This window comes from Neomonachus schauinslandi, chromosome 3 (assembly GCF_002201575.2).
Source record: "Neomonachus schauinslandi chromosome 3, ASM220157v2, whole genome shotgun sequence".
Lineage (NCBI taxonomy): Eukaryota > Metazoa > Chordata > Mammalia > Carnivora > Phocidae > Neomonachus > Neomonachus schauinslandi.
The window spans coordinates 160,459,239-160,478,635 of record NC_058405.1 but is presented as its reverse complement, the minus strand read 5'-3'; the positions used below and the strand labels follow the sequence as shown (position 1 = coordinate 160,478,635).

Genomic DNA, 19,397 nt, shown 5'->3' with positions numbered 1-19,397 from the left:
ATCCTAGATACATAGTGGCAACTCAATAAATACTTTACCAATTAAGTTACAATGGCCAAATGGTAAAAAGAATATAAGCTTTTAGGTTGTTCCAAAGTGCTTCCATGCTTCCATTAAGAGGCAGTTTAGAAATGGAATGTACCTTTCTGGGGGTAAATTGAGCCATATCAAGGAAAGTTCTACAGACTAACGGCAGAGTGTGACATTCAGATAAAGGAACAACAATTCAGAACTACTCTCCAATTAGTAAGAGTTCTTCACTGTCATTATCACACCTTGAGAGGGATGGTTCTTGAGCATCACATGATAATATATTTAGGTTATTTAAAATAAAAGCCAGGGATAGCTTTAACTAAACAATGGGAACATTAATAGATACAAGTGTTATAGGAGAAAAGTAGCAGCTCAAGGAGAATGACAGGAGGGTGAAGAATAAAAAAGTAGTTGTATAGTACTTGGAAAAGAGGTCTGGGGGGTAAGATTCAATACAATGAAACCTAGAATGGAATGACTATGGGATGAACCACGATTTAGGGGAAACTATGAGTGACTGGACATGAGAAAAAGCATGTAAAACATAGAGCTGAATGATTTAGGGGGCAAAAAATGGTCAACACAATGGAGGGTCGCATCAAGGATTCTTCTTACCATTCAAGAAAAGTTCAAAAGTACTTAGAGTAAAAGTAACTGACTTGTGAGAGAGGTACAAATAACATGCTAGAACACACAGAAAATACAGAGATCAGCGGAGAAAGAAGCAGAAGACTATCCTCAAGTATGCATAAAGTAAGAAAATTCGTATTTAGAATTGCTAGTCTTTACCTTCCTTGACTTACTGATATATAAGGAATAAGGGTTCCCATGCTGAAGCTAATTCAGTCCAAACACAAGCAGTGTAAACCCAATTTTGGGTCTATAGTTCATAACACAAACTGCTCTTAGAAATTAGAACAACAGAAAACAGCAAAAAAAATTATTCAATAATCAAGTATATTTTTATCTCAATTTTCTCTGGTAACTTTTTCCTGGGTGCTTTTCTGAAAAATTTTAACGTGTATTAAATAAAATGACAAATTTTGGGGAAAACTTTCCCCCAAACATGGAACAAAGAAACACAGATTACATTGTCTGAAAGTTCCAATTTTTAAGGAATTTTTTAAAAAGCCCTTTTACTTAGAATGAAAAATCATAATTTAACAAAGAAATGTCTCATAAAGTAATATTTATGATGGGATAGAAAAATCTTATGAATTGCTTTCATGTTAAAGTAGTAGTAGTATATTCTATACAAAGAGCATTGGATAGGAAGCCTGAAATCTTAGTCTCCAGTAAAACAGTGGTTAGATATATAGGCAAGTTCATAGTTCTATTCTCCCTAAAGAAAAATAAAAAGATAAAAAAAATAAAAAGCAAGAGAAAGAGGAATAATGGCAACAAATGATAAATGAGACAATGCATGTAGAAGTGCTTATAAACTTTTGGAACTATGAAAATGTTTTGCTTCATTACTTTAGGGAAGAAGGAGCATTAATAAAGACTAACCTTTTTTGCTGTATCTTGAGATATTAAAAAAAAAAAACACAGATGCCATCTTGCACTTATACCAAACAAAAATCTCTAGTAAAAAAACAGGCATATTGAAAGAAAAATCACAATGTTAGGTTGTATGAATTAATCATTGCCCTTTTAGACTGGTTTAATAGTATTTTTTTTCTAACCTCTGTTTAGTCTCAGTTTTCAATACCGACTGATGAATGCCAAACCCCTCCAGGTCTTACCGCTCATTCTGCATAGCAGTAGACATGGGATTGACTGTTGGGCTCACAGATTTGTTTCTTTCCCATATCATCATAAGTTCAGCCATCCGTTCCTCCGCACACTGCGCAGTAAGCCGAGCCTCTGCATCCTGGTCCCAACAGTCTTCGATTGTCTCCTTGAGTGACCTCACTGCCTATAATAGTGTATATGTCAAACAGTATATCTTTTTAAAAAAAGTATTGATTTTTAGTGACATGAGGTAAAACAAAAATCAATTTTCTTTACCAATATTTTACACAGCTATAATAAAATATTTTAGACTTCAGAGATTTGTAAAGGGTCATATTTCTCAAAAGATGAGTAACAAGTGAGCAAGCAAGGTTTAACTTAACTCCTAAAGAATCAGCCATAAATGTGAGCAGTTGTAAAAAGTTACATGGTTCATCAAGGTCACAGGTTTATGTCATTGTTCATTGTTATTTCTATCAACAGCCACTAATTCCACTTCAAAAATGAGTTTTGAGTTTGCTGGAATTTTGGCACCAGGCTATCTTCAATCTCTAGGTGAGTTTTTTTTACTCCTAGTAAAGGGTACTTCATTCTAACTGTGAAGTTTAAACGCCTGGCATTTTCTTTTTCTTTAGACTAATTTCAGTGGTAGTATCAGAAGCAGTCTATTCTGTAGTATTAATCTATATCAGCAATAAACAATATAGTCTCCCTTTTGGGGAAAGTTGGTTTGAACTCCCTTTTAAAAAACAGATTTCATAAACTGTCATCCAGAATCCTTTCAGACTTGTTTTTTGGATTTGTGTTTATTAAGCTTCAAAGCTTTTTACTTGCTGATATTCACAGTTCTTGCACCTTTAAACGTTTTCAAAAAAATTAAGGTGAGGACTGCCAGATCTAACAAATAATGTATAACAGCACTTAATTTTAACGTTTCAGATAACTGGCAAATCATTTTTAGTATGTATTCCACGCAATGCTGAATCTGAGCATTTTATCTCACAAGCCCATTTTAAGCTAAAGTCCTTGTTAGCTTTCTTGGCAATATTTTTACTGCTTTCCTAATAATTTGTGTTCTCTAACAAACAAATCTTAACCTGCAGGAAATTTGATGGTGTTTGTTGTGGGCATTATGCTAAATGAACACCTGCACCATGGCCCATGTGGGCCCATATGGGGCTCGATCCCACAAACCTGAGATCATGACCTGAGCTGAAATCAAGAGTCAGATGTTTAGGTCCCATATTGAACTCGAGTTGGAAGAGGTGAGTCCAGTCTCAAAATGGAGGGCCATAATCAAAGGAACCAGAGCAGTTGAGAAAACTGTTTATTGGTGGTTTGAGCTTTGAAACTACAGATGATAGTTTAAGAGAACATTTTGAAAAATGGGGTACAGTTACAGATTGTGTGGTGATGAGAGACCCCCCAAACAAAACGTTCCAGGGGTTTTGGTTTTGTGACTTACTCTTGTGTTGAAGAGATGGATGCAGCAATGTGTGCCCAACCACACAAGGTTGATGGGCGTGTAGTGGAACCAAAGAGAGCTGTTTCTAGAGCTGTGAAGAAAATTTTTGTTGGTGGTATTAAAGAAGATACAGAAGAATATAATTTGAGAGACTACTTTGAAAAGTATGGCAAGATAACTCCATAGAAGTTATGGAAGACAGGCAGAGTGGAAAAAGGAGAGGATTTGCTTTTGTAACTTTTGATGATCATGATACAGTTGATAAAATTGTTGTTCAGAAATACCACACTATTAATGGGCATAACTGTAAAGTGAAAAAAGCCCTTTCTAAACAAGAAATGCAGTCTACTGGATCACAAAGAGGTCGTGGAGGTGGATCTGGCAACTTCACGGGTCATGGAGGAAACTTTGGAGGTGGTGGTAACTTTGGCCGTGGTGGAAACTTCGGTGGAAGAGGAGGCTATGGTGGCGGAGGTGGTGGCAGCAGAGGTAGTTATGGAGGAGGTGATGGTGGATATAATGGATTTGGAGGTGATGGTGGCAACTATGGTGGTGGTCCTGGTTATAGTAATAGAGGAGGCTATGGTGGTGGTGGACCAGGATATGGGAACCAAGGAGACAGATATGGAGGTAGTGGTGGAGGGTATGATGGTTATAATGAAGGAGGAAATTTTGGAGGTGGTAACTATGGTGGTGGTGGGCACTATAATGATTTTGGAAATTATAGTGGACAACAGCAATCAAATTATCGACCCATGAAAGGGGGCAGTTTTGGTGGAAGAAGCTCAGGCAGTCCCTATAGTGGTGGTTATGGATCTGGTGGTGGAAGTGGTGGATATGGTAGCAGAAGGTTTTAAAAAAAATTCAGAAGAAAAGGGCTACATTTCTTAGCAGGAGAGCAAGGAGTTGTCAGGAAAGCTGCAGGTTACTTTGAGACAGTCATCCCAAATGCATTAGAGGAACTGTAAAAATCTGCCACAGAAGGAAGGATGATCCATAGTCAGAAAAGTTACTGCAGCTTAAACAGGCAACCCTTCTTGTTCAGGACTGTCATAGCCACAGTTTGCAAAAAGTGCAGCTATTGATTAAGGCAATGTAGTGTCAATTAGATGTACATTCCTGAGGTCTTTTATCTGTTGTAGCTTTGTCTTTGTCTTTTTATTTTCATGACATCAGGTATATTGCCCTGTAAATTGTGGTAGTGGTACCAGGAATAAAAAATTAGGGAATTTTTAACTTTTCAAAAAAAAAGAGTCAGATGTTTAACCAACTGAGTCACCCAGGGGACCCAGCCAGTTACGTTTTAGAAACTCAATTTAACTGATGTTTCTTCATGGTTAGATTCAAGGTTTGAAACTTTGGCAGAAAAATCACAGAAGAGATGCTGTGTTCTTCTTTTTTCTTTCTTTTATTTTTTTAAAGATTTTATTTATTTATTTGTCAGAGAGAGAGAGAGCACAAGCAGGGGAATGGCAGGCAGAGGGAGAAGCAGGCTCCCCGCTGAGCAAGGAGCATGATACGGAACTCGATCCCAGGACCGTAGGATCATGACCTGAGCCATGACACTTAACCAACTGAGCCACCCAGGCATCCCTCGAGATGTTGTGTTCTTCTCATTGTATCTTATCATGTGGTTCATAATTTTGATCTGTCTCATTACTAGTGAAGTTAACCTTGATCACATGTCTGAGGTAGTGCCTGCCAGGTTTCTCTACTGTAAAGTTCCATTTTTCCCTTTTATATTCAATTAATGTTTGTTGTTGTTGTTTTTAAGACTTTAATCAGTGTTTTTGGGGTGGAGGGAATACTTAAAATCTCTGTAAATATATTATTCTCTATTCACCTTTTCACCCACTGGGTTTAACATCACTTGATGTTTCTTGGCTGAATTTCTGCGATGCTTGCTAGTAACAAGACATTTAAAAAATGATAGTAAATGCATAATAGAAATATGGACAAAAGGCACATAAACAAGAAGTACAAATTCCTGATAAAATATGCAAAGATGATTAATCTTACTATGTTGAGGCAATATAGTATAGCAGTTAAGAATATTAGTTTCAGGGGTGCCTGGGTGGCTCAGATGGTTAAGCGTCTGCCTTCGGCTCAGGTCATGATCCCAGGGTCCTGGGATCGAGTCCCGCATCGGGCTCTCTGCTCCTTGGGAGCCTGCTTCTCCCTCTGCCTCTCTCTCTCTGTCTCTCATGAATAAATAAATAAAAATCTTTAAAAAAAAAAAAGAATATTAGTTCCAGGGGCACCTGGGTGGCTCAGTCATTAAGCGTCTGCCTTCGGCTCAGGTCATGGTCCCAGGGTCCTGGGATCGAGCCCCGCATTGGGCTCCCTGCTCCGCAAGAGGCCTGCTTCTCTCTCTCCCACTACCTCTGCTTGTGTTCTCTCTCTTGCTCTGTCAAATAAATAAATAAAATCTTAAAAAAAAAAAAAAAAAAAGAACCTGGCCTCAAATCTTGGCTCTACTACTTACTAGCTGCAAATTAAAACAAGATCCATTCCTACCTATCACATTAAGAAAGATAAAAATATTTTTATAATACAAAGTGTTGGTGATGGGAAAGCAGGCACTTATATACTGTTGTCGGGAGTGTCCTCAATTTGGAGGTAATCTATCAATAACAAATCATAATTGTATTTGCGTTTTGAGTCAGCAATACTACTTCCAGGAATTTATTCCTCAAATACACCTATATGTTTGTAGAAAAATGCGTGTATAAGATATTCACTGCAGTATCATTTATAATAGCAAAAGCTGGGAACTACCCACATGTCCTCTAATAGGGATCTGGCTAAAAACTTGCAATATAATGGATACTATGCAGAATGAAAAGAATTAGGACGATGTATATGTTCCCAGTTGCTAAGTAAAAATTGTAAGGTAAGTGGATGTAGTAATTCCCATCTATATATTAGAAAAGGATATAAAAACATATAGTCATGTAATCCATAGAAATTTCTGAAGTCTACAGAAGGAACGTAAGAGTGGTTGTTTCTTTGGAGGGCCTTTTAGATGCCTGGGCATGGCATATTTTTTGTATTGCTAAAAATAATTTATTGTTTGAACTCTTTGTTTGAATTTTGACATGTATTTAATGAATTTTTTGAATAGGTAATATATGCATGTGTCAATAAATTCAAAATGTCAAAAAGAGAATACAATCTCCCTTCCATTCCTATTCACCAACCAACCATTTTCCCAGTCTAAAGGCAACCAATGTTACCAATTTCTTGGGTATTCTTTCAGAGAAACTTTATTACTTTTTAACTCAGACATATACCCATCATATACCACACATACAGATTTATAGTTTTATTCATGCTCTTTTTTTTTTTTAAGATTTTATTTATTTATTTGACAGAGAGAGACACAGCGAGAGAGGGAACACAAGCAGGGGGAGTGGAGGAGGGAGAAGCAGGCTTCCTGCCGAGCAGGGAGCCCGATGCGGGGCTCAATCCCGGGACCCTGGGACCATGACCTGAGCCAAAGGCAGACGCTTAATGACTGAGCCACCCAGGCGCCCCAGTTTCATTCATGTTCTTAATTACTAAACATGAAGTGCAACACAATGAAGTGCATACACTGAAATCTTCCTAAAGCAAAGATTTGGATGTCTTTCCACACAAAACTGAAAGAGACCCTTCCTTTCCAAAACAGAGCACTATCTATTGCAGAGTCCCATTCACCAACTGCCCAGAAGAGCTCAGAAATACCAAATCCAAGCAGCTAAAAATGGTATATTGGCTGTTTTCTGTATCTGGAGGAGAGAGAGACACTGAATGAGGCTGTATTTGTTACTTTTCATTATATAGTTGGAAAATAATTTGTAAAAACACTTTTTCAAAAAGAGACCCTACCTCCACCCCATTCCCACCCCTGCCAAAATAAGACATTCACCAAGGCACTGTCCTAGATGATGAATAAAATTTGGTAAACAGAAACCCTAGTCCCTACCTCTAAGAAGTTTCTATTTTTAAAACAGCATCATTGTTGATGCATAATAGTTAACAACTGTTGAGTTCTTACTATGTACTAGACTGTGTTCTAACTCATTTAATTCTTATTTGAAGTACTATTGTCATCCCCACTTTTTATATGCAGGAAAAGAGGCCCAGAGGAGAAATTAGGGCACATAGCTAATAAGTAGCAAAGCTAAGATCAAAGCTCAGGCAGCACAGTTCCACAGTTTATACATTATCCTATGATGATTGCCTCTAAACTATGCTGATAGAACACAGCCAGTTCCTAGTGGATAAATGGGTTCTATTAATAAAAGTTGTAATTTGATTTTTTTTTTTTTGAGAAAAATCTATTATAAGTTCAAAGTTAAAATAATGGTTACTAAATCATTTACACAAGATTTAGAAGTAAATTAATATGAAATAGGGAAAAGGAAAAATTAGAAAAATAGCTGAGAATTTAAAGAGGTTGACTATACATGGGATTCTAAGGGTCCTAAAAATAATGATTTGGTCGTAGAAAGTTGATCTAAAAGTAAAGCAATGCTGAATATCCCAGAATAAGTAAAAAAATAGATAAGAGAAGATTAAGGAAATAAACTGTATAGAAAGAGGAAGATTAAGTGACCAACTGGGCATTAGTTTAAAGTCTTTAAACAAAATTAAGAAAGCATTTGACAATTTTGATGAAATGGACAAATTCCTTCAAAGACATAAATTGTCAAAGCTCACTTAAGAAAAAATAGATGACTTGAATAGTTCTTGTATCTATAAAATTTGTAGTTTAAAACTTTCCCACAAAGAAAAATCCAGGCCCAGATAGCTTCACTACTGAATTCTACCAAACATTCAAGAAGGAGATAATGCCAGTTCTACCCAGAAAATCAAAGAGGGAAGGATATTTCCCAACTCACTGTATGAGGACATTAGTGAAGATGGCAGAGGAAGGAGACCAGGGGACGTTCTTCCACAGAAGTACCAAAAATCCTGGTAACAATACTGTCAATCAATCTTACTGAAGCTCTGGAAGTTAGTCAAATGTTTAGAGCAACTAAGTAGAATATGAAGACTGCAGTCTGTGTTCTCCATGTAGGTACCTGGTCCAGAGGGAGTAAAATACTGTTCCCAAGGAATTATGTTGTCCGTTTTGACATGTCTATGAATTTCCTGAAGAACCAAAGAAAGGGGTCTGTCTTTATTCTGCCTAACTCAGAACTCTCAGAAAACAGAAGTAGGTAAGACTAAGTGGAGAACATTCCTTGAAATCACTGAAAGCCAAATGAACAAGTGTTACAGCCTGGGACAAAATACAAAAATTGAACCACACAACAAAAATTGAAAGTGAGGGAGGAAAAGCTGCGGTGTGAAACACTTTAGGGAATGAGGGTTCTGAAAAACTCCTGCATATACCAGGAAACCTAGAAAAGCCATGCACACGTCCAGGCAGGATGCATGCTCAGAGCAGACCATAAGCTTTCATAGCTGGCTGGTCTTTAGGCTCAGCGCTAGCAGAAAGTAAAGGCTAACACAGAATCTTAAAGGGTCTGGATAAATGTTAAAGGAGGGCCCCAACACAAAGCCAAACTGCAAAGGCCTAGAGAGTATGTTCTTATCTTATCTTTTCTTTTTTTCTTTTGTTTTCTTTTTGCCCATCAGGATATTCAAAATCCCCAGTCTTAAAAAATTACAAAGCATGCAAAAAATGCAAGAATGTATGCCCCATTCACAGGAAAAAAGAAACTGAAGAAACTGTCCCTCAGGAAATAAAGATACTGGAGTTACTAGAAAAAGAGTTGAAATATGCTCAAAAGATGAAGGAAACCATGGACAAAGAATTAAAGGAACTAGGAAAGCAACTTCTCATCAACTGGAGAATAGCAATAAAGAGAGAAAAATTATAAAAAGGAGCCAGAAAGACATTTTGGAGCTTAAAAGTACAAAAATTGAAATGAAAAATTCACTACAGTGATTCACAGCAGATATGAACAGGGAGAAGAATTAGTGAACCTGAAGATTAAAAAAATTATGTAGTCTGAGGAACAGAAACAAAAAAATGAAGAAAGATAAACAGAGCCTAAAAGACTTGTGAGGCGTCATCAATCATACCAAAATATACAGAATGGGAACCCCAGAAGAAGATGAAAGAAAAAGGGGCAGAAAGAATATTTGAAGAAATAATGGTTTAGAACTTTCTAAATTTAATAATAGAAAGAATCTACACATCCAAGAAACTCAATAAACTCTAAGTAGGATATACTCAAAAGGTTCTATCCCGAAACATACTGTAATCAAAATATAAAAATCCAAAGATGAAGAGAGAATCTTGACAGCAGCAAGAGAGATGTGACTTGAAATGTACAAGGGATCCTAAATAAAACTTAATAGCCAGGGACGCCTGGGTGGCTCAGTCGGTTAAGCAGCTGCCTTCGGCTCAGGTCATGATCTCAGGGTCCTGGGATCGAGTCCCGCATCGGGCTCCCTGCTCAGTGGGGAGCCTGCTTCTCCCTCTCCCTCTGCTTGTGCTCTCTCTGTCAAATAAATAAAATCTTAAAAAAAAAAAGTCGATAGCCAATTTCTCATCAGAAACCATGAAAGCCAGAGGCAGGGGTGTGATATATTTAAAGTGCTGAAAGAAAACAAGTGTTAACCAAGAATTCTATTATCAAACAAAATTATCCTTCAATAATGAAGAAATTAAGACATTCCTAGATAAACAACAGCTGCGGGGAGGGGGGGTTGTTGCTAGCAGATCTGCCCTATTAGAAATGCCAAAGGAGATCATTCAGGCTCAAGTGAAAGGGCACTAGACAATAACTTGAAGCCATATGAAGAAATGAAGAACACGGGTAAAATAAACTACACATAGGTAAATATAAAAGCCAGTACTAGGGTTTTTTTGGTTTGTGACCCTTCTTTTTTTTCAATACAATTTAAGAGAAAAATGCATAAAACAATAATTATAAATCTATATTAACATGATTCAATATTACTAAGATGTCAATTATTTTCAAATTGGTTTACAGATTTAATTCAATTCTAATAAAAATCCCAACAGGCTCAATGTAGAAATTGAAAAGCTGATTATAAAATTCATGTAGAAATGTAAAGAACCTAGAATAGCCAAAGCACTGTGAAAAGAACAAAGGTAGAGGACTAATGTTTCAAGACATAGTATAATGCTAAAGTAATCAAGATTGTGGTACTGGCATTGAGATAGACATATAGGTCAATGAAACAGGATAAAGAGTCCAGATACAGACCCACATACATATGGACAATTAATTTTTGATAAAGATAAAAAAGCAATTAATTAAATGGAGAAAAAGTAGTCTCTAAAAATAAATTATGCTGGTACAATTAGATATCCATATGCAGAAAAATGAATATTGATCCATACCTCACACATATGCAAAAAATCTAAAAAATAAGACACACAACAACCTCAAAATGGGTCACAGACCTATACAATCTCTAGAAGAAAACACAGAAAATAATTTTTGTGACCTTGGGTTACACAAGGATTTCCAAAATATGAAACCAAAAATACATCCATGAAAGAAAAAATTGATAAATTGGACTGTTTGGTACTTTCTCAATAAGTTATGCAGACATGTACTACATGATTCACCCATTCTACTCTTAGGTATTTACTCAAGAGAATGAAAGCATATGTCCACACAAAGACTTGGACATGAATGTTCACAAGAGCTTTATTTCTGGTAACCAAAAACTGGAAACAATCCAAATATCCATCATCAAGTGAATGGGTAAACAAATTGTAGCATATTCACTCAAAGGAATGCTACTGAGCAATAAAAAGGAATAAACTGGCTCGCCTGGGTGGCTCAGTCACTAAGCATCTGCTTTCGGCTCAGGTCGTGATCCCAGGGTCCTGGGATGGAGCCCCACATTGGGCTCCCTGCTCCACAGGAAGTCTGCTTCTCCCTCTCCCACTCCCCCTGCTTGTGTTCCCTCTCTTGCTGTCTCTCTGTCAAATAAATAAATAAAATCTTAAAAAAAAAAAGAATAAACTATTGACATACAGATCAACATGAATGAATCTGAAAATGATTAAACTATCTGAAAGAAGCCAGATAAAAACAGTACACACTGTATGATTCCATTTATATAAAATTCTAGAAAAGGTATACAAATCACTAGTGACAGAAAGCAGATCAGTAGTTGCCTGGGATTCATGGAGAATAGAGAGAGGCAGGAAGGAGAAACTATAAAAGGACACAAGAGAAATTTGGGGGGTAACTGAAATGTTCATAATTACGATTGTGGTGATGGTTTTATGGGTATATACACATGCCAAAACTTAACAAATTGTGTATCGTAATATGTGCAATTTAATCCATATCAATTATATCTCTTAAATATTAAAGTTTTTTGAGGGGAGAAAATAAGATTAGCGAAAAATATAAATATTCAGGCAAAATCAGATGAGTGCTTCAACAAGGAACTCTAACTGCAAATATATAATGATATCCAACATTTGGGTAAATAAGATAAAGGGGATATCATTATTTACACTGATGAAGAAAGAGAAGCAGAAGAAATAAAACGGGAAAAAAGATAGGAAATTTTAAAAATCTTTCCTCTGTAATGACAGGAAAATGGAAGTGGGGGCTCATGGATCGGTCATGAAATGAGCTTAGTGGGTTGGGAACCAACATTTAAAACAAACAACTACACCAGTCTCTCCAAAGTGAAATACTCTATAGACTAAAAGAGCAAATAAGAAAACACAGAGTACGTAGTGAGGTTAAGTATTATTCTAAAGACACTCTATCATGATGTGAACTTGCATTTCCTAATGTAGGCTGTATGAGAAAAGAAGTATGGAAAATGTTGAATTCTAGACCACAGCAAGCTTGCTGATTTGTCAAGAAGAGAAATATAAAGAATGAAATAAATGTGAAAAGAAGAACGGATAGCTTTTGGAAAATATAGGACATTTTAGAAGACTGGATTTAATGGGTGGAGAAAGAAGAGACTAGAGGAGGAAAAAAACAACTGAGAAAGTTTCAAACTTTTACATGACAATATATTAAGATAAGACTGTTGAGCAAGAGAGGTTTTACAGAACTAAGACTAAGGATTAAAGATAAGTCAGACAAATGATTTCAAGAGGGGAAAGAGAACAAGGCAGTATTCAAGACAGATTAAGAAATGGAAGATAAGAATTTGGAAAAGGGGGACAGCTGGGTGGCTCAGTTGGTTAAGTGTCTGCCTTCAGCTCAGGTCATGAGTCCTGGGATCAACCCCACATCGGGCTCCTTGCTCAGCTGGGAGCTTGCTTCTCCCTCTGCCTGCTGCTCCCACTGCTTGTGCTCTCTCTCTCTGACAAACAAATAAATAAAATCTTAAAAAAAAATAATTTGGAAAATAATGAAAAATATGAAGAATGGTGGTGTAGTTGAACAAATTATACCTGAAAGTTTTACATGTGAGACAAAAAGCTATTATATTTTATTTTAAAATTTACTTATTTGAGAGTGGGGAGGGTGGGGCCACGTGGGCGGGCAGAGGGACAGGGAGAGAGAACTCTAAGCAGACTCCATGCTGAGCATGGACCCCCCCAACACAGGGCTCGATCTCATGACCCTGAGATCACAACCTGAGCTGAAACCAAGAGTTGGACACCTAATTGACTGCACCACCCAGGCATCCTGGGAAAAAACTATTTTAATAATAAACTTTGTCTATAATTTTTTGTTATTCCAATTTAAACTGTGTGTATGTGTATGTAATTGTTACAATAGTTCATTTTTACTATAAATTCTGAAAGTATGGGGGAAAAAAGAAAAAGTTATTCATGAATCCAATATTCAGAGATAACTATGGTTAACATTTTCATGTATTTTTCTCATAACTATGGTTAACATTTTCATGTATTCTTCCCCCTTTTATTGACTGATCTATGTTTTTGAACCCCTAGCAATCTTTTTAAAAGATTTTATTTATTTATTTGACAGACAGCACAAGCAGGGGGAGCAGCAGGCAGAAGGAAAGGGAGAAGCAGGCTCCCCGCTAAGCAGGGAGCCCAATGTGGGGCTCAATCCCAGGACCCCAGGATCATGACCTGAGTTGAAGGCAGACACTTACCTGACTGAGCCACCCAGGTGCCCTCCCTAGCAGTTTTTAAAAACTAGTCTTTATACTCATTTATATTTGGAAGATCTTTGAGTTTTGTTATTATAAAAATGTTTTTTTAATTTCAATGCAATTATGAAGCAAAAATATTTTCTTTTAGACATAGGTGTATTTCTTTTTATATACTATGCATTTGCTATACACCTCTCTAGTATTGGATTGTCTTTACAGAGAAGCAGTTCTATTGACTGCAGCACATTAGATTTAAATGGATTCACTGGAAGTAAACCAAGTATCACTTATCCCCTACTTAACAACCTACTCTAAATTGGAAGCAAAAAGTTTTCAGGTAAATATGCATATGATGCATATCTTATAATGGTAGGGTTGCCAAGAGAGATTTCAAAATAATGAGTCAAATTTCTCTGGTGAGAAAACAATTTCAGGAAGATAAGTATTTTAAATCTAGATAAAATTTCATGAAGAGATTTTTCTTTGAGGGATGCTCTGTGAGGCTAGAATATCTAATGAGTCCTGGTGCAGGATTCAGCCTGTCACCTTCTGCCAAGGACTTCTTAAAGATCTGTCCCAGTTCCCATAGCAGGGACTGCAGTTTGGAGGCAATTTTGGGCATATGTTTTTGGCAATAGATCTTCAATGCCTTGAAGAAGATTTCAATCTCATTTGAAGCAGAAGCCTTCCTTGACCAATGGACAAGATGATAAAGATGACCAATGGAGAAAATATTCAGTCTAAATCTGTATGGAAACACATAACATCTCTCTAGCCTCTCTCTGACATGCCACCACCCCATATAAGTCAGGATCAAGAATGAAAATATTCTAATCCTATGAAGACAACCTAAAAGTAAAATGTGAAAATACATAATAAAGTGATTTAAATTGCTTTGTGAATTTTTTTTCATTTTTGTTCTTTAACTATAATCAAGAAAATTATTTGTATAAAGTGTCAAAAATTCTGATTTACACCTTTAGAAATAATTGAATTCCTATCACATTCTTAAAACAAGAACAGACTGCTATGGAAGAAACAAACATTAAGAATTTCTAGAAATTATAAATATGACTGTCAAAAGTAAGATTTTAATGAACAGATAATAGAATGATAAAGGTGAAAAATGAATGAGTGATTTAAAAGCTAAAGCAGAGTAAATCTTGAACAATGTACAACAAAAAAATGGAAAATGCAAGAAAAAAACCTGACACCTGGAATGTCAGGTGGACCAGTAGTTATCTAATGGGAATTACAGAGGGAAGAAATAGAAGAGAAAAAATAATTTTTTAAATAATATAGAAAAACTCCTCTGAATTGAAGAAATCTCTGAGTTTTCAAACTGAACACCTGTCTAGTGCAAAGCAAAATGTGTGAAAAGATCCACACCTCCATATATCCAGGTAAGCTGTGATAATTCCAACGATAAAGGCTTAAAAGCTCATAGAGACAAGAAAACAAGGGGTAAAACAAAAAGACAAAAAGTAATGGAATGAGACTGGTTGGCTCTGGAATTCTTAACATGTCTGAATGCTTGAGGACAGTGGAGTAACGATTTCAAAGGAACCACTATGAGGAAAATGCGATTTTGATCTTGAAACCATTACTTGGCCAAATTATTACTCAAATGTGAGGGCAAGATATAAACATTTTTGAAGGTGCAAGGGTTCATAATCCCATGCACATACTAACATACATCACGTAAAGAGGAACTTCATAAAAGCAATTATGATTTACAAGAAAAAGAGTGAGATTTTTTTTAAAATGCTGCTTCTTAATAGACTCTATAAAGAAGAAAGAAAGAACAAAGTGACAAAAAGTCGGAGAATCCAGTGGATGGTGACTTTTGAAACATTCTTCCTCAAGCAGCAGAAGCTTACAATAACTAACAGAACTTTTACTTCCTTCTCTATGAGTCCAAGCACAATACTACATTGTGCAGTGGATGTTTACACAATCATAATTCTACAATTTCTGGCTTTTTTTTTTAAAGATTTTTTAAAAATTTATTTATTTGACAGAGAGCAAGCACAAGCAGGGGGAGCAGCAGAGGCAGAGGGAGAAGCAGGCTCCCCACTGAGCAGGGAGCCCGATGCGGGACTGATCCCAGGACTCCAGGATCACGACCTGAGCCAAAGGCAGATGTTCTAACGACTGAGCCACCAAGGCACCCAATTTCTGACGTTTTTATTTTAAATTTTAGATCTGTGGACAAAACATAAATTATGTAATAATAGCTAAAATGTTACAAACCTAGGAGAGAGTAAATGAGAGATAACAAGAAATAAGGATATAGTATTTACAGTTATAACAGTAACCTTCAGAAGTAAAAATTAGGAACAAAAACCAAAACCTCAGAACACTGTTAATAGGAGTTTCTTTTGAAGAGCGGTGGTAGGGTTATGGAGTTTTTTTCTTTTCCTTGTTTATGCCCTTCTACTTAATTTGATTTGATTTACCATGTATAGGCATAACTTTGTAATTCTTTAAAAAAATGTTTAAAATAAGAAATACAGGGTACTACCATCAATAAGGGATAATTCAATAATTATGATATACAATGGAATACTGACCAAATGGAGAAAGAGATACATCTATAGGTATTGACATGAAAAACTGTCCATGAGTAAAAAAATAAGCTTCAGAAATGATAGTGGATAATGAAATGATCCTACTTATGTTAAAAAAATTATATGACATAAAGAGAAAGAAGGTGTGTGTATAAATGTTTGTAAGATGTTTACAGTGCTGTAGCAACAATTTACCAAAATGGCAGGAACCTTTGAAGATATTTTAGTGTTTTAGACTGAATTTGTTTTTTTAAAGATTTTATTTTAAGAAATCTCTATATCCAATGTGGGGCTTGAACTCACAACCCCAAGATCAAGAGTCATATGATCCACCAACTGAGTCCCTAGACTGCATTTTTAATAGGCAGAATTTATAAGCACACCTTGGTTTCTTTTTGAGGTAGTTTAAATTTCTATTAGCCACTGAATATGTACATCTGCACTAATTAACATTTTTGGTACCACTCTAGAGAATAAGATGGAATTTCAATAATGTTCAAAATATTAACATGTTAATTATTCTAGCTGTTACTCAATCTGGCAACCTTCAGACACAAGTTAGTCTCTCTAGTGTTTTACACTTGGAAAAAACTGAAACTGAACCAAGAAAGAGGACTTTTTTATATTGAAAAATTTGAAAGTGTGTAACATCATAAAAGTCAAGTAAGTTGGATTTCTGGCATTAGACAGCTCTAAAAACTATTACATTAACAGTCTATTTTTGCTTCTAACAACATTGAAACATATTCAGTCATAAGTCCTCTTTTTAATAATTTAGTTTTTTCTTACCAGGCTATTTTCTTTCCAAGCTTCTGGGAACTTGGGTCTCTGTTTTTCCCTAGATACCAGAACCTGCATATCTTCAAAAGTGGGATGGTTTCCAACTTCTGTCTGAAAAGCCATCTGGTATTCTGGTACAGATTCACCTGTGTATTTTTTTTAAAAGAAGGACAGAATAAAATTTCCAACTATGTTAAAATGATGGAATAACAGCAGAATTTCTGATTCCAAGTAAGCAGAGAAATTATGTCACAACCTTTTTTTTTTTTAAACCCTTTAGGGCATATTTGGAAATCCAAAAGAAATCCTGTTGTGGGTTTAATACATTATTAATAAATGCTTTACTTAGAATAGTCTTTGATAAATTAAACATCTGTTGATAAATCAAGTGGTAGTTTCAACAGTGGACATAGCTATTTTTAAATGAATTCTAGTATTACTAAATTGGGGGGGATTATTAATTATATATATATAAGGTGTACTTAATACTTGAAAATGCCTGAATTCTTATCCCATACAGAGATCAAGGGTGGTGAATATGAGGACAAAGTCCAGGATCTAGTAGAACACATGTTTGTACAACCAAATATAAGCACAAAGATGTATAGTCATCCTGTCTTAATATGTCACTGGCTCTATTATAGTCCAGCCAGACTGTATCAAACGTCACAAAAATTTTTATGATAATGGCCATGACAGAAAAATCAGTATACTGATTTTTTTTTTTTAAATTCCTCTTAAGAAACAGTATCTAGATGAAGGATTTTAAAGTTTCATTAACTATTCTACCACTGTTTAATAACCCTATTTATCACCAATAAAGCACAATCAGCTGCTTGTGATGAGAAGCTCATGATTTTTACAAAATGTTATCAAATTAAACTTAATAAACATATTGAGCATACAGAAGATCTCTGGGACCAATAGTCAGAACACCAATGGTCTAGTCAAAATCTTGACAAACAACACAGGAGAGAGACTCTTCCTGTCTTCTGGTACCACTCCCCACCCCATTAAAATGACAGGATAAATTAGGAGGAACACCAGAATGTAGGATAAGGCACTTAAGCTCTAATCCTGGCTTCATCTCTCTCCTGGAAAAGTCATTTATTTTTTTAATTTTGAGACAGACAGACTGACAGACAATCTTAAGCAAGCTCCATGCTCAGTGTGGAGCCCAACATGGGGCTCGATCTCACAACCTTGAGATCATGATCTGAGCCAAAATCAAGAGTCAGATGCTTAACGGACTAAGCCACCAAGGCGCCCCTGGAAAAGTCATTTATTCTGTTTTTAATTTTCCTGCCAGCAAAATGGCAATGTCTGTCTTCCTTATCTCACTCACATGGAGATAATACAAAAGTTATAATGACCCAGATAGAAAGTACTTTATAAAACATGTATTTAATTTTTATGTTTCAATTTGGATATTCAAAAAGCATATAAACAGTTGCCCTCCTCCAATATTAAAAAAGATTAAATTACAAAGATTAATTCTATAATTTATGCAGTACAACCCCAAAATTTTGGAATATTACACTATCTAAACAAGTGATATGTTCACGTACTTTAAACATTTAAGCAGATACTTATTGTTGACAATCGCCATCAATATTAAACTTGAAAGACAAAATTGAAAGATTCAATCCTGCTAGTTAGTGTATCACTTTCATTCATGAAACCTCATTTGATAAAACCTGCTAGTTAGTGTATCACTTTCATTCATGAAACCTCATTTGATAAAACCTCAACCCATAATATCTGTGAACTGTAAGATTATTTAGTATCTAGTATATCTTACCTGTCTCTGAGACATAAACACAACACATATAGATATCTTCCAAGTGCTATTTATTAGTTTTTTTTTTTCGAATACTGGTTCAGGATAATTAAAAATTCACAATTTTACTTATTTGTTTTAATCAGGTCTAAAACATAATTAGAAAACCTGCTAAATAAAACTAATGTACAATCTTATTTTGTGAATGAAATGACATTAAGAACTGTCAATTTTCTAATAAATTTTCATGGCTCTAAATCTAATTTTTCAATAGATACTTGTTTAGCACTTAGTATTAGGCATTAGGGACACAAAGATTAATGTTAATGATATCATCATCATGAATTCTATTAGTCTTAACTGGATTTCCTTAAAACTTTATTATCATTGGATTGCTCAAGGGAAGTTTTATAATCCTACTTTCTTTCAAACTGTCCAAAATAGATAAAATGTCTAAGAATATCAGATACCATTCCCTGCTTCAAACCTCATTTGCTATTTGTGAATTATGTCTCTAAGCAGTTAGGAACTTTCTAGTTCCCTTCTTAAATTACGCTTGTTCTCTTTTTTCTTTTTCTTTCTCTTGCTTTCCTATTTTCTTTCTTCCTTCCATATTCCTCCTTTATATGAATATTGCAGCATTTCAATTTTTTGTAATAGACACCTAATTCATTTATTCTGCAAATATTTTACAGAGAGTCAGTCTACATAACGTAATGTCTACATTTAATAATAAAGCATGTACTGCATTTGGAGATATACAAGTTTGAAGAAATGTTTTCCAAGAATTGTATCATTATAACATGCTATGTTTATTAATATGTTTATGGGAACCTTTTTATTCAACTTCTCCCCCCATTTCATTGTTAAAATTTTTAAGAGTACCCTAAATCTTCTTCCTGTGCTGTCTTAATACTTTTCCTTCCCATACTCTGTAATATTTCTGTCTTCT

At 35.4% G+C, this 19,397-nt stretch overlaps 2 protein-coding genes across 2 annotated transcripts in view; one reads left to right on the top strand and one right to left on the bottom strand.

The window, feature by feature from the left end:
• Positions 1-19,397, bottom strand: part of BMPR2 (bone morphogenetic protein receptor type 2) — a 195,292-nt gene that overhangs the window by 5,569 nt on the left and 170,326 nt on the right. Inside the window, exons 10-11 of the mRNA XM_044913697.1 lie at positions 16,675-16,811; positions 1,779-1,951 (exon numbers count right to left, since the gene is read on the bottom strand). Of these exons, the coding sequence (XP_044769632.1) occupies positions 1,779-1,951; positions 16,675-16,811 (310 nt within the window). The remainder of the gene's footprint in view (positions 1-1,778; positions 1,952-16,674; positions 16,812-19,397) is intronic.
• On the top strand, positions 2,013-4,499 carry LOC110591972 (heterogeneous nuclear ribonucleoprotein A3-like). Its single transcript, XM_044913304.1, is given in 5 exon segments — positions 2,013-2,017; positions 2,582-2,648; positions 3,070-3,189; positions 3,191-3,407; positions 3,410-4,499. Coding segments are annotated over 5 exon segments (1,089 nt in total). The 3' UTR covers positions 4,090-4,499.